The 16,157-nt window shown below is 45.3% G+C and overlaps 1 protein-coding gene across 1 annotated transcript in view; it reads left to right on the top strand.

Annotated features, from left to right (window-relative positions):
- The first annotated feature begins 664 nt into the window (after positions 1–664).
- The window catches only part of Strip2 (striatin interacting protein 2), a 44,737-nt gene continuing 29,244 nt past the window's right edge, over positions 665–16,157 (top strand). Inside the window, exons 1-9 of the mRNA XM_036182338.1 lie at positions 665–909; positions 5,990–6,059; positions 9,440–9,514; positions 10,388–10,525; positions 11,958–12,078; positions 12,835–12,903; positions 13,101–13,207; positions 13,902–14,029; positions 15,199–15,402. Of these exons, the coding sequence (XP_036038231.1) occupies positions 760–909; positions 5,990–6,059; positions 9,440–9,514; positions 10,388–10,525; positions 11,958–12,078; positions 12,835–12,903; positions 13,101–13,207; positions 13,902–14,029; positions 15,199–15,402 (1,062 nt within the window). The 5' untranslated portion in view covers positions 665–759. The remainder of the gene's footprint in view (positions 910–5,989; positions 6,060–9,439; positions 9,515–10,387; positions 10,526–11,957; positions 12,079–12,834; positions 12,904–13,100; positions 13,208–13,901; positions 14,030–15,198; positions 15,403–16,157) is intronic.

Raw genomic sequence — 16,157 nt, 5'->3', positions numbered from 1 at the left:
TCCCCACTGAGCCTTCTCGCCCGCCCAGGGATTGCTTTAGAGAGGGGAAGGAAAGAGCAGCGGGTGAGGGTGGGGGCTTGCTATCTATTGGCACCACGAGAGAGGTGCCCACATAGCTGGGGACAGAGGGAGGAGTAGCCCCTCGAGGGCGTCGGGGATTTCAGTGAAGTCCCTCCCCGCAACTCCCAGTCTCCCTACCAAGAGTTCTCTTCAGATAGCTTCCAGAGAGGGTAGGTTTGTGGTGTGGTGGCTCAGGCTATCCCGAAGGGCCAAGCCCTTCTCTGCGAGAAAGCGGGGTATGACAGGCTTACAGCTGCGAGGACTGGGGGTCCTGGTCCGTGGTCACGCAGAAACGTAGGCTGCCGTGGAACAGGGGCGGAGACTAGGGCTCGCAGGGACAGGCCGCTACGTGGGACAGGACCGCGTTGAAAGGAGCAGGCAGCGCGGAGCTAAGCCGCCTGAGCTCAGGGTCGGGAGAGGTGGAGCGAGAAGCCAAACTAGTCCCCGGCTGCCCGCAACAGCGCAGCGAAAAAGCCGGGGGTGGGAAGGGGAACGATTCCTGGAAAGAGCCCCCACCTCTGGCTGGCTGATCGGCCAATCGCAACACGGGGCGGGGACTCAGAGAGTAGTCACAGCCAATAGGAGCGGAGGGGGCGGAGCCTGGCCCCGGGCGCGCGCGGTGGCTGGGTCGCCCCGGGCAGATCGCGGAGCTGCCCTAGGGAACCGCTGAGACGAGCTGCCGGAGGGAGCCGGCCCAGCATGGACGACCCCGCGGCGCCAGGGCCCGTCGGCTCGCCCGCAAATGACAACGGCAACGGCAATGGCAACGGCAACGGCAACGGCGGCAAAGGGAAACCGGGTGCGCCCAAGGGCCGGGAAGCATTCCGCAGCCAGCGGCGGGAGTCGGAGGTGAGGAACCGGGAGACGTCCGCCGGCGGGAAGCGGCGACTGAGGTGACGCGGCCCACAGCCCGGTCCCTTCCCGCTGCGGGTCGCCGGCTTGCTAGCCCATTGCCTGCGGTTTCCCTAATCCGCGCGGTAGAGCCTAACAGATACTTTCCAGATACTTGATAGCCGTCGCCGGGTGAAGCTGGAATTCGGACCCCCATTTACCGGTGGGGAACCAGCGCGCAGAGGGGCTGCCCGGAGGGGTGGGAGCCCGAGCTCGGCCGCGGGAGGGGAGGGTGGGCAGGCGGGCAGGCGTGCGAGCAGCACACCTCCCGCTCCAGACTGCAGCAACTGGAGCAGACCAGACCAGCCTGGAGCCCCTGCTTTCCCTTGCTATCTATCCCCTGCCTTCGGGGTGATGGAGGTGGCTTGGGGAGCGCCTTCCCCAGACACCTCGCCCCTGTCTGGGAGGGTTAAAAGATTAAAGCTGGGGCAGGACCAGAGCGGCATTTCGGGGCAGCTGTCCCAGCTACGGGTTTTTTGGGTTTTTGTTTGTTTGTTTGTTTTGTTTTGTTTTGTTTTTTGGGTTTTTTGTTTGTTTGTTTGTTTGTTTTACTATTTGGATATCTAACTAGGACAATGAAGGGACTGAATTATTGTCACCCCACCACCACACACATACACCGTTATCCAACCAATTTCCAAATATCAGTCAAGAGCAAAACTGCACCTGATTGCGCGCACGCGGGGTGGGGTGGGGGGAGCTGGTCAGGGGGACGCAATGTCGTATATGGAAGGGGCTATGGAGGTCTTCTGGTTTAGCCCTTATTTTAACTGATTTCATCTTTGTCTACTTATTTGAGACAGCTCAGGGCAAAAGCCATTGACAACAGAGTTTCATTTGCCCTGGCTGGGCTTGAACTCACTGTGTTAGCTGAGGAGAGCCTTGAGCTCTTTCCTGATCGTCCTGCTTCCATTTCCCAAGTGTTGGGATTACAGTGTGTGCCACCAAAGTGAGCCCAACCCTTTCATTTTCCTACGCAAAAGACACAGGGCTGGAGGATGTGGCTCAGTGGCGGAGTGCTTGCCTAGCATGTTCAAGGTGCTAAATTTGATCCCCAGCTTCAAAAAAGAGGCAGAGGGTGGGGTGGGGTGGTCATCTAGGGAGTAAAAGAGAGAAAACCAACCTTTCTGAGATCAGACACCTGGCAAAGAGAGTGGCCAAGACCACCAAGTCCAGTGTCTGTCGGGCCAGTTTGTTGTTGTTGTTTTTGGTTTGTTTGTTTGTTTTTTAATTTCAGCACTGCCATTTATTATCTGTGTGGCTTTGGGCAAATTACCTCTCTGAGCTCCAGTTTCTTCTTGTGTAAAGTGGGGTTAACACTATAAATAATTGAACATAAAGTGCTTAGCACAGTTCATATAATTAATTGGTCAGTATTTATAACTCATCATTCTCATTAAGTGGCAGAGGGGGTCCTACAAATCAAGTCCACGGTGGTTTGTCTGAATAATATGTCACAGTTTACAAAGTGATCTGTCTACTTGGTTATACAGAGATCGAGCCTCACAAAACTAAGCATGTTTACTACCACTGAGCTTTCCCCCAGACCCCCAGTTCCTGTTTTCTGAAAGGTAAAACTAGAGGGGGAAACATTACCCCCAAAGTCGGCACCTTGCACAGTCAAGGTTTCCTTGCTATGAGTTTCTTTTAGATGTGCCTTGTACCTTCTTCACCAAGAGAGACATTGGTTGTTTGGGTCGTCCCCCAATCCCCCAGTTCAGGAAAGGATCATGGTTTTAGAGGTCTTTCATGGTGGGAGGCATGGTGGAAGAGAGCTGTTCACATCTTGGCTGCACCAAGTGGAAGAAGCGAGACATTATTCTTGATCAAATATTTTCAGGGGATAACATTGAAGTTACTAGGTGCTAATGATATGTCCGTAAATAAGGCAGCGTCTCTGCCCTTCTTGAGCTAGCATTCTAGGAAGGGTGAGGAGACAGACAATATGCAAATAAGTAAAGTAGGCTGCAGAGTGCTCCGTTGGATCGCCCTTCTGAAGTAGAGTAATGATCCTCCCCTATCACAGCTTTCGTCAGGAAAAGGCTCTCACAGTACTTTGCTTTTGCCAGTGAGTTAGTTCAGTGTCGATACCCAGAGTTCTCCTGACACTGCTGTTTACCTGCTGAATTTCTGCAGCTGCATTCTTCATGCTTGCAGATGAACAACTGCGGTAACCATCTCTGTCTGGGCTCATTGCCTCCAAAAAGCCTTGCTGGAAAAATTAGCTTTCCTCCACCTTCTAATGCAAAGGACATGCTTGTCAGTATGTCCCCTATCAGCTTTGCAGTGTCCAGATCTGCTTTTCCTTCCCCCTTTGCTTTCCAGCAGAGGGCAGTCCTTAGAGAAGATAGTTTTCTTTGCAGGGCTTCTGAAACAATTGCTAGAAGAGAATCACAAGTGGCACAAATATAGAAATGCTCGGGGCCTTTCTTGTACTTAACTCACCAGTCCTTACAATAACCCTCCGAAGAAAGTCTTATTATTGTCCTCATTTTATGGATGAGAAAACTGAGCATTTTCCAACAATAATTACTGATGCAAACCAAATGTCCTACATGTGAATTCCAGTTTGACACTAATTACCCAGGGTTAGTGCATACACAAGATTGCCCCTACTTCTGATGCCAGTCACAAGTGAGGTTCTGCGATTGTATACATTTCTTCTTGGTAAACTAAAAATTCGGGTTACCATCACCCCTGTCAAGCTAGATTGATAATTTGCTAGAATGACTGAACTCAGGGATGTATATACTTAAAATTCTAATTTTTAAATGAAAGGTACAAATCAGCAACAACCAAATAGAAGAGATTCATAAGACAAGATGTGGGCTTGGATTGGCGCAGAGATTCTATGCCCTCTCTAACTAAGGGTCACCACCCTCTTAGTACAGCCTTTTTTTTTTTTTTTTTTTAATCAACACCTAAACCGCAAGTCATTGTTTCAGGGATACTCTCACACACACCTTCTCTTCCTTTCTGTGCAGTTGGATGTGAACATGTGTGTGCACGTGGGTGAAGGCCAAGGAGGTAATCTCAGGTATCATTCCTGAGCCATTCACCTTGTTTTTTGAGACAAAGGACTTTTCACTGGTGAGGAACTAGCCTAAGCTGGCCAGGATGGCTGTCCCAGCACTGAGATTACAAGCATGGACTCATGGGTTCAAAGGACTGTCAGCGCTTCGTGCTTTACTGGCTGACTGAACTAGCTCCTCAGCCCCTGTTCCAGGGTTTCATATGGAGCAGGATAGGGAGCAGTTAAACCACTGGCCATGCAACTGAGCTCAATCTATGGTCCACACCCCACCATCATAAGAGCAATGCTTATTAGCTTCACAACATGCTTATTTTTTCTGGTAGGGTCAGTCCTTACTTAGAACTATATAAGGGTCCACCATGAGTTATTAGTAATATTAATTCTGGTATAGTTAATGGGCTCCTGAGTAACAGACAATACCATCAGAATGTTCTAAGGATTTTAGGAACACTGTGCTAGGAACCCAGGGCAAAGAACAAATGTTTACTTTATACTCTACTGAGGCACAGAGAAGTAAACTTGGCCATGGTTACATAGTATGCAACAGAACCACGATCCAAATTTTATTTATTTTTGCTTAGCTGATTTTTGAGACAGGGTCTCACTATGTAGCTCTGGAAGTCCTGGAATTCACCATGTAGACCAGCTGACCTCAAATTCACAGAGATCCTCCTGCCTCTAGATCCTGAGTATGAGGATTAAAGGCTTGTGCAATCATGCCTAGCAAAATTCAGAATTTCAAAAATTCACATAGGGCTATACACAGTGACTCACAACTGAAATCCTATACTTGAAAGGCTGAAGCAGGCTTGTCCTTTGAGTTCAAAGCCAGACTGGAGTACATAATGAGTTCTGGGGCATCCTGGCCTATAGAATTAGACCCTGTCTCAAAGAAACAAAACATGAAAATAGTTAAGGATGTAGCACATTTGGTAAGGTGCTTGCCTAGCATGTACAAAGCCCTGGGTTTAATTCCCAACAACTCATATACCAGGTGGTGGCACATGTCTGCAATCCCAGCATTGTCTAAATAAATAGAGTTCATATAAAAGTATACTAAAAAAACACTCATAAAATCTTAATAGGTTTGAGAGTGAGAGTATTAAAATATTTTAAAGTGGATTACACATACAATATCTCAGGAAATTCATTATTTGATACAGCTTGGAATGTAAATGCTACCTTATTTACACTAACTCTGGGTAATTAGTTGTTGAATGTTAGAACTCAAAACCTTTTTCTTTCTTTCTTTCTTCCTTCTTTTTTTTTTTTTTTTTTTTTTTTGTATATGAGGAACCTTCAGCATGAGACGTATTTAGTGGGCTAATGACAGAACTTGGGCCAGAATTCAGTCCTCCTCTTTTGCTTTTTGCCTATCTTTTTTCCTAGACATGAGCTAGATGTTCCTCTGGTCTCTGTTTCATGTAGATTAGATATAGGCTCATTGCTTTCTTTTTGTTTGTTTAGTTGGTTATGGTTTTGTGAGGCAAAGTCTTATGTGGTTCAGACTGGCCTCAAGTCACCATGTAACTGAGTGCTGGGACTACAGGTGTATGCCACCATACCCAGTTGATGGGGTACTTGAGATCAAACTCGGGGCTTCCACCAGCTGGGCAACATTCCCCGTTCCTTGGGGTTTATTTGAGACAATATCTCACTATGTGTATGTAGCCCAGGCTGACCTTAAGCATGGATCCTCCTGCCTCTGCCTCCAGAATGGAGCATCGTAGGCACATGTTGCGGCGCCTTGCTTTCATTCTTGTTTATTGTTCTGTCCTGTAGACTTTCTGATACTGGATAGGAATCCCACCAGCCCTCCCTTCGTGGGCCTCAGATTTTAGCTTGAAAGGGGAGGTTGTCTCTCAGATGAAAGGGCCAATTAAGATTTTCTAGATGCTTCTCTGATCTGACTTTGGCCTCCAAGAGAGGAAAAAAGGTGAAACTAGGGTATATTCTTTCTTTGACAACCTCTTTTCCCATTACTGGAATTTTTCTCTATTATAGGGCTCTGTGGACTGCCCTACTCTGGAGTTTGAATATGGAGATGCAGACGGGCATGCAGCAGAGTTGTCAGGTATGAATAGATGGGTCAGTAGTGAGTGGAAACATGGTTGAGGAAGCAACGGGCCTGTAATCTCCCCTGGCAGTTGATCTGGCCTTAACAAAAGCTATTGAACAAGGGCTGTTACCATTGTATCGTCCCCCCCAACCCAATAACAAATATCTCTCTTGCATTTCCTTCTGTGAATTCCCCTTGTTGGTAGTATTCTTCATTTGTTCAGTCTATTCCTCTTTCCTAGTCATTCTCTTTTTTAAAAAAAATTTTTTTTAATTTTATGTGAATTTGTGCTTTGCCTGCATGTATGTGGGTGTTGGATCTTGGAGTCACAAACAGTTGTCAGCTGCCATGTGGGTGCTGGGAATTGAACCCGGGTCCTCTGGAAGAGCAGCCAGTGCTCTAACCACTGAACCATCTCTCCAGCCCCATCATTGTTGTTGTTGTTGTTGTTTTTTGCTGCACTCTCAAATCAGTTCTCCCCACTTTCCATTATTTGCCTCTCTCATCCTATAATCCATGTGTTTGTGTGCCTGTTCTCTCTGCCACCCTTTCTTTATCCCAGTCTCTCTCTCCTTTGTCTTCCTTCCTTTCCCTAACACTTGTCCTGTTAAAATTCCAGCCGCAGCTGAAGGAGATTATGGGTAATTGGCTGACTGAGTAAGGCTGGACCTATCACCTGCACCAGTGATAGTCCAGCTCTGCTGTAGATATTTGTGAGCTGGGGTTAAGTGATCCCATTCCTTTTTCAATTCGGAGCTGCTCCTCCCTGTCTGGAATTTTAGAATAGGGCAAACGTGATCTCCTCACATTAAGGGCCTCCATGCTACACGTGCTGTGAATGCTAGTTATTAATAAAGGAGCTTTGGGTGGAGATGGTGTGAAAGTTAAATATTCTGTCACATGGAAATGACACTCTGAGACATGCTTTTTCAGATAAAAAGACAAACAGTTTTGCAGAAGTTCTGGTGAATAAGCACAGTGAATAAATTTTGCAGTGAGTGACAGAAATAGCTAGGTTTAACCGTGAACAAAGGATTAGACTCTAGAATGTGAATCAGTGGAGAGAAAGAGAGAAACAAAGATGAGATGGCTAACCTGATAGGGAAGGAGACAAAGAATATGAACTCTCAGAAAGTCAGTAACTATATAAAGGGGCATGCACAAGTCTCTCTGTTGGATCCACAGCACCACAAAAGTGTGTGTGTGTGTGTGTGTGTGTGTGTGTGTGTGTGTGTGTGTTTGTGTGTGTTTGTGTGTGCGCGCACACACGCACGCGCACGCATCTGAAAATATGTTCAATTAGTCAATGAAGAAAAAACATTTTTTAAAACAGGATATTATTTCACAATCATCAGACTGTAAAACTTGAAGGCTGGCAAGATGGCTCAGCAGGTAGACCACTTGCCACCAAGCCTCGTGATCTGAGTTTAAACCTCAGACCCATATGGTGATGGAAGAAGAGAACGAACACCCACAAGTTATGTTCTGGCTTCTCTATGTGCAGTATGGCACTCATATACCCATACACACAGACACAAAATTAATTAATTAGTTCATGTTTTAAATAAACCTCAAAGGACTAATGAGCATTTTTCTACACTGCTGTGTGTAGCAGTATGAAGGTGCAGGGTATAAAATTGGAAAGCAATTAGGTCATATCTAATAAAGTTGAAGATGTGCACATATTATGACCTAGTAATTTTATTCTTAGATGTATAATATAAAGAACTTTATCCTTGGGCACAAAAAAGCATTTATTTCAGCCTTGTTTTTAATTATGAAAAATTAAGAACAACCTAAATTCCCATCTGCAGGGGAATAGATAAACTAGCATGTAAGTGTAGTCAGTCTGCATAAAGCCATTAATATAATTGGTCCGTATCAACATACTTCACAAATAAATAGCCAAAACAAAGTCAAGGCAAAGAAGCAATGACAAAAATAAATTATACAATTTATGATAATGTTAAAATTAAAAATATAACACTATCACAAATACATTGTTACATTTAGATTTATTATTATTACTTGATGTGTATGAGTGTTTTTACCTGAATGCATGTATGTATTACATGTGTACTCTGGATGTGAGGATATAGATAGTTGTGAGCCACCATGTGGGTGCTGGGAATTGAACCTGTCTGTAAGAGTTACAAGTGCTCATAACCACTGAGCAATCTCTCCATCCCTGGTATATTGTTTACAGACAGATACATATGTAGTAAAAACCTAAAAATGGGCATGTGAGGAATGCATGCCAAATTCATGCTTACTTCCCAAGAAAGGAGTAAGACTGGAGAGTTGGCTGAAGGAAATATGACAAATGTTGTATTTGTTTAATCTGAGTAAAAGATACATGGCTATCTTAAATGTATTTTATAATTATCTGTATATGAAATTTCATTAACATTTTTAAAAAAGAGACAAAGTTCAGCACTGTTTATCTTCCTGACTGGGCTTTCCCGATCAAAGTAAATAAAAACACCTATACTCACATTTCCATTAATGAGTTAATGATTAATATTTAAGATTCAAAGTTGAGATTTGTTTCTGGCCATCCCCAGATTCTGAGACACAAGATTTAAGAGTTCTAACTTCCAAGTAATTCTCAATCTTTAGCTAGTTGGCTAGAATATAAGTAAATTCCTATTACTTCATGATATAGATGGAATAGATTTTGAGATACTTGATTTTTAAATCATCTTTGTAAAATGAGGATGCAGAGTGAATATTCTGGTGCTGGAGAGACAGGGGACATCATTATCCTGTTTTATAGTCAAAGGTTAGATTTTCCTAAACACAAAATCTTTTGGCAACCCTTGGCTTGCCACATGATTTACCACATCATCTGCCCAGGTGGCCATATGTAGGAACCTAAATTTCTGTACCCTTCAAGGAAGCTCTCAGCTAAAGAAAATGGCTGCCAACTAGCATGTGGGTTTTTGTTTGTTCGTTTGTGTTTCCAGCCCTTGTCCTTCCCAAACAGCACAGAATCTCGCCTCTAAGATCCCGAGTTGTGTTGCCCTTATCTTCCCTAAAGATAGGACAGTTCTGGCCTGGGTTGGCAGAGTGGAATGAACTGCAGCCCTAAGAATCAGAAGTGATGGCATTAGGCCCTCTGTACCCCAGCCCTCCTGCTGGCCCTGACCAAATGTCGAAGGCTGGCTTCCCTCTCTGCCGCCGCCAGCCTTCTGGCAGGACGACCCATTTGATAGTTTAATCACCCAGGGACACACATGGCTATTTTTAACTGTTCTGAAGTGGAGGGAACTGGCTCCAGATTGAATTGGACACAAGAATATGTTGGAACCTTCAGCTCCCTCAAATGATCCTCTGTACTCTAGATTCCTCATTGGGGCTTCTAAAATGTGACTGTTTTTGCCTTTCTGCTACAGAATTATACAGCTACACAGAGAACCTGGAATTTACCACTAACAGGAGGTGCTTTGAAGAAGATTTCAAGACTCAAGGTAATGCTACATCCCTATTCACAGAAACATGCTATTTCCCTCCATTGATGTAACAGTCTGATCTCGTAAAAGGCTAAATCAAAGTTTAGCTACATCCCCTTCACAACCACATACCTTCCGTGTCCTGCATATGGCATACAGAGTTCCTTTTGGAGAAGAGGTGAGACCAGGAGAAGTAGAGGGATGGCTCGGCAAGGCTGAACTAGTGCCCTGCTGCCCGGTGGAGTCCTGTGCCTAACCCAGTCCTCCAGGTTTAACTTCTGCCCCTACCAGTAGTAGACTTATATGCTGTGATCCCTTCAGCTCTGTTACCCTACTTTCTCTGTGGCAATTTAATTTTTAATTCGACCAATATGTGGTGAGTATCTACTGTGTCAGAGATACAGGAGGCAGATGTAGTAGTAATTTTCACTTAGCAGTGGGGAGATGTGCATAGCACACACGAAGCCGAGACCCAGAGGAAAACTCGAAATGTAAAAGAGTGTTCAGGGCAGAGCTTTTGGTTTGGACATTAGTGTGGAAGGGGTCCTCTTGTGGTGGGCCTGTAAGGATGCCCAGGAGCTGGACATGCATGGAGAGGAAAGGCAGAGAACAGACTATACCTTGTGGACAAAAGTAAGGAAAGCTTGGGCTAGGAGTGGCTTAGTGGTTGAGCTTGCCTAGCGTGTAAAAGGCCCAGGGTTCAATCCTCAGTGCCACAAAAACAAAACAAAAACCAACAACAACAAAAAAAAAATCCTGTTTTAAGTAAGAAAAGGTTTTGGAGAAAAGAATCTTTTGGGAACTGAGAACAGAGGTGGGTATATTATCAGGGCCCTTTCCAGGAAGAAGTAGCAGTGCCAACATTAGCTGTGCATGGCTTTATATCCCTAGTGCAAGACACTAAGGAATGGCTGGAGTTGGAAGAAGATGCCCAAAAGACTTACGTGATGGGACTTCTGGACCGACTGGAGGTGGTCAGTAGGGAACAGCGGCTTAAGGTGGCCCGGGCTGTTCTCTATCTAGCCCAAGGTAAGGGTCTGTTTTTACTAATTTGATAGGGGTAGAAACCAGGGAGGAAAGTGGGTAAAGCAGGGTCTCTTACATCTCAGTGACGGGTCTTGCCATGTTAGGAGTAGCCTGTCCTTGTAAGGAGATCAAGACAGTATTGGATACTTTTCTGGATCTCTTGGGATCTGCCTCTATCTTACCAAGCACATCAGGTTCTTCCTTTCTTTTTTCTTTTTAAAAACAAGGTCTCACTTTGTAGCTCTGGCTAGTCTCAAACTCACAGAGATTCATCTGCCTCTGCCTCACAAATGCTAGGATTAAAGATGTATGCTATCAAGCCTGGCGGCTCTCTTTTCTCTTCTTTCTTTTTCTCTGAGAATGACTGTGAACTCTTGATCCTCCTGCCTCTACCTTCTAAGTTAGGATTACAGACATAAGTCATCGTACCCTATGCATGTCGGAACTTCTTACGTGGATTTTTTCCCCTTTAAATCTGGGCTCTAAATGTATATAAAGATTGGCAAAAGAATCCGTGTAGGGAGAGCTGATAATGTACCACCAATAGAGTCAGCACAGATACTGCTTTCATCAGCTGTGCCCTGGCACCAGCACTGAGGTTTCTCATTGGCATTTGGAAGATCCAAGCCAACACAGCTGTAGGAGGGGATGCTGGGAGTAATTTGGAGATAACCAGAACTAAATGAGATTAATTGGGGAAAGCTTCCCAGAAGAAACATGTTAGCCAGGCGTTGGAAGGAGCATTGAGATAGTCTTGCTAGAAAATGAAAATAAGCTCCAAGAGCACGCATGTGAGGACTGCTGGCAACCCGACAGATTGGGAACTAAAAACTGTAAAAAACGAGGAAAGGGCAGTAAATAAGGTGGTGCTTGTGAATCTCAGGCCCCACGCTCCAACCAACTTCTAACTGCCAAGACCAAGATCCTTTTCCCGAGGGCTTTGTCTGTAGCCCATACTGGGCAGTCAGGAAGCAGGGAGAATTACCAGACTCAGTCCTCATAACAACGACTAACAAGATGGAGAAGATAATCCTGAGTGAGATAACTCTGAGTTTGCTTTGTGCTATTTCCAGGAAGTCCCCTGAGACTGAACTCTTTCAGCTGCCTCCCTTCCCTCTCTCACTCTCCCCTTCCTCTCCTGATGATCCCTGAAAATCCATCCATTCCCAAACAGACTGTTTGCACTTGAGCTCTTCTTATCATAGGATCTACTTCCGGCTGGTGGGGGGCGGGGATTTAAGGTTGACTTACCCAGGAGACTACCTCTTTTCTCCACTGACCCGTCATTTAAAGAAGTTCTCATGGGCACTGCCCAAATTCTGTTAGCCTCATTGGTCTGCAGAGTATTAGGAAAATTTTCGGGTCACGTGGCAGGGTAGAAAGAACGGGGGAAGCTGCCCCTCTCAACTCCTGCTGTAACTGTCTGATCCTCCAGGCACTTTTGGGGAATGTGATTCAGAGGTCGATGTGCTACACTGGTCCAGATACAACTGCTTCCTGCTCTATCAGATGGGAACCTTCTCAGCCTTCCTGGAGCTACTCCACATGGAAATCGAGTGAGAAGCCTTAGGAGAGGGCTGGCTTAGAAACTTTCTGGAAGAAAGGATTCTCATGTCTGTGGATTTCCTCAGTAGATTTCCCTGGAGAGCTGAGTCTACTCACGTCTCCACTCGAAGCTCACTGACAGCTTCCCCACAGCTTTCTGGGTCCTATGTCCCTGCTCCCCACACTTGAACCAAGTACAGCTGCAGGCCTGAGCTTCACAGGCCTGCCCTGGGTTGGGACCTTTTTAATCTAAGCCCCCTTTTCAGCTGAGCCCAGCTCTGCCATTCATGAAGGAAACTTTTTCCATGATAAGCACAACACAAGAGGAACAGACCAGTTCCTGTCAACGTGACTAATTATTTCCCTCATGAGTGATGACTGTAGTGGTGGCCTTATCTGCTGCTGCTCCTACAGTGAACCCTCTTCCTCTCGTGCCTGCTGTCCAGGAGCTTTCAATACACTGAATATAGTCTGTTCACTATTTGTCAGGTGTTGCTTAGTGTCTGTTCTGGGTCTAGCACAGTGGTAAGCATTGTGCAGAATCACAAGAGAAGTTGATATCACAGACCCTGTGTTTTGCCTGTCTCCACCATAGATGAGGATTTACAGAGGTAGCAAGGGAATTCTATGGCTCCTATACCTTAGATCAGTTTCCTTGTGGATGCATAACCAGGGAATGGCAGGTGTTTGTGTGTGAAGAGTGAGGGAGAGCATAGGGAGGAAGGAGACCTTACGGCTTCCTGTTCTTTCATTCCTCTCCATGGCAGCAACAGCCAGGCCTCTAGTAGTGCCCTTCGGAAACCAGCTGTCTCCATTGCTGACAGCACTGAGCTCAGGTGAGTGAGGGGGACCATGGGCTTTGGACAGAAGTGTGATTAGCACGGGTTACCCTTTTTTCAAATCCCGGATGAGTGAGAAGTTGCCTTTTAACTAATCTTACCTGATTGGACTCCCACTGATGTCATCCTTGAAGTCTGTACCAATAGTCTGGGCACTGCCTTGGGAATCTCCTATGATCCTTTTGTAACTCCAGGGTGCTGCTGAGTGTCATGTACCTAATGGTGGAAAATATCCGCCTGGAGCGAGAAATAGACCCCTGTGGGTGGAGGACAGCCCGAGAGACCTTCCGAACTGAATTAAGTAAGAAGCGGCACTTGAGGAGGGGTGGGTATAGAGGACTGAGGGTGGACGGGAAGTAGTGGCTGCCCAGCGTAGGGAAGCGGACCTATAGTCCCTTTTTCTTTTTAAAATTGCCATCTTTTCTTTTTTAAGACAGGGATGTTTCATGGGACACGAGGGCTGGGTTTAATTGCACCCTGTGTGTCTTAGTTCCCCTGGTTAGAAATGAGGATAACCGTTCCTCTCCCATTTCATCATGAATCCATATTGTGGGGAGAAAGAATTGAAGTTCCTTAAAAACTGGACTTTGTCCTAATGTAAGCTGAAGTGGTCTTCTGAGAGAGGTAGGGTATGAAAGTATTTAAAAATACATTTATCAATGTAAATAAGTAAAGAATGAAGTATGGCCCACGAAATACCTTAATGCCTTTAGCTAGAAAGTGACACCATTACTGTTACTTCTTATTTGGTATGACCCTGAAAGCATTATCTCAATAACCTCTGGGGTGGGGCCCACTAATTTACCATAATAGGCTCAATCCTGTCCTTTAAGGGAATTCCCTCTGGGGTCTCACTATGCCTCCTTCTCAAGACAAAGTGCTCTGGAAGTTTTCAGGGGAGGTGAGTGCCTTCCTCAGTGTACCCAGACTCAGGGTCTTAGGGGAGGATATCAGCTACTTCATCTCTCTTTCTCTTGATTCTCTTTATACCCCAGGCTTTCCCACACATAATGAAGAGCCTTTTGCCCTCCTGCTCTTTTCCATGGTTACCAAATTCTGCAGTGGCCTGGCCCCTCACTTTCCAATAAAGAAGGTTCTGCTTCTGCTCTGGAAGGTGGTTATGGTGAGTGGCTGATCTCCATTCCCATCTCACCTGGTCAGAGCTAGGCAGCAGAATAGGCCAGCTGTTAGCCCCAGCTAGCTGACAGGAGCAAAAGGCCCACCTGGAGTCTTCAAATTTTTGGATCATCAGGTTTCTGTTTCTATTGGATGAATCTGTTGGATGCCACCCCACAAGCTGAAGATGGCAATGGCACCTTTCTCTAAAAGAACTCATGTTTCATAGAAAGAACCCTAGCTGACCATTGGAATCTGTTTATACCAATGAACCTTGGACAATTCTGTACCTGTTTCTGTAGCCATGAAATGTTAAGATTAATGCATGCTTTTTCTTCCAATAGAGGATGGGTGTCCTTGCAAGCATATAGCTAATAATTTATTTATTATTTAATCTGACCCTTCATCCCATAGTCTCCCTCTGTCTCCCATCCTGTAGGGCTGGAGGAACAGCATACCCTCTCAGTGGGCCTCCTAGGGTGGCCACCTCTTGATTACAGAGGAAACTATGTGACTCTAGGACATCACAGCATCTGAATGTGCTCCTTAAAATTGATTGTGCCGAGCATAGTGGCACGTGGTTGTCAAACTAGCACTCAGCAGCCTGAGGCATGAAGACTGAAGGCTTAGGGCCAGCTTGGGCTACACATTGAGACCCTGCCCAAAAAGCACAACAAAGGGAGGACTGTCTCCTAGTTTTAAATGGTTTCCAGTTGGCCCTCCCCCTCTAATGTTTAGTGCTGTTTCCAGCGGTCAACAAATCATGCTGTGTTTTGTTCTGACCCTAGAGATCCTCAGACTGAAGTGATAACTGTTTGTTTCTTCTTGTTCAAGAGGCAGTGTGAGGAATCCACAGCTGGTGTTCTTCTGTCCATGTTTCTCTGACTTTGTGACTGCCCTCCCTTCCCTTCGCTTCTCTTCTTTTTTTATAACACTTTTTTTGAAATTACAATATAATTACATCATTTTCCCCTTCCCTTTTCCTCTCTAACACCTTCCATGCCCCCATTCTTGCTCCTTGTTCACTTTGAAATCCATGGCCTCTTTTTCTTTAGTTGTTGTTACACACACACACACATGTATATTTATATATATATTTCCAAACACAGAAATGCAGCATGCTCACGGGTGACCAGAAGATATTGGATAACCTTCCTTTTCCTTTTTACTCTCTAGTTTACACTTGGTGGATTTGAGCACCTGCAGGCTCTCAAAATACAGAAGCGTGCAGAGTTGGGCCTGCCTCCATTAGCTGAAGACAGTATCCAGGTGGTAAAGAGCATGCGTGCTGCCTCCCCGCCTTCTTACACTCTTGATCTGGGGGAATCTCAGCTGGCCCCTCCACCCTCCAAGCTGCGGGGCCGCCGTGGTTCTCGAAGGGTATGGACCAAGCATATGGTAGTTTTGCATACGGACTGGTCAAAAACCAAGATTCCAAGATGCTGTCGATGTGATAGGATAGGGCAGTAAATGGCCATCCCAGGTTGGGCCTGTAGTCAACATGAATCCTTAGAGTTTATACTTGGGCCCCTGGCCATGTATTATTCATCTGGACCTCAGTGACTAGAGTTGCTTAGCCTCCTAAATACGTGTGTTAGAATTTTGAGAGTAGGGACCCTGAAAAGAGCACCTAGCAAATCTGCATGTCTATCATGAATCACTTACCATTTTCTTGGCAGTAAGAAGTTTTATTTTGAGCCATCATACTCTGGCTTTGCACCACAAGCTTACATTTGTGAGCTGGCTGGTTAGGTTTCTAGGTAGTGTATATTATTGAGAAGTTCTAAAAAAGTTACATTGAGCCATGGCCACATTTTCATGAACTTACCTGCCTGACCTATCAGAGTTTACCAGTTAAAGGTGACAGGGCCACACAATCTAGTCTAAATTGTAGGCAGTATGACTTTGAAAAAGAAAAAAAAAAAACCTTTCTTTTTTGTTTCATAAAGTAATGCTTACTCATTGTAGAAAATTTGGAACAAATGTAAAAATGTGATGAAGAGAGAAAAATCACCCACAAGCTTAACAACCAGAGGCAGTCACTGTTAACTTTTTGGCCTATTTCTGTCCAATCTCTTTTTCTTTATGCAATAAGATTTCGCATTCTAAACTCACTTTCCTCTGCCTAGCAGCAA

This window comes from Onychomys torridus, chromosome 3, assembly GCF_903995425.1.
Source record: "Onychomys torridus chromosome 3, mOncTor1.1, whole genome shotgun sequence".
Lineage (NCBI taxonomy): Eukaryota > Metazoa > Chordata > Mammalia > Rodentia > Cricetidae > Onychomys > Onychomys torridus.
Note: the sequence above shows the minus strand (reverse complement) of the source record. Positions and strands in the feature narration are given on the sequence as shown.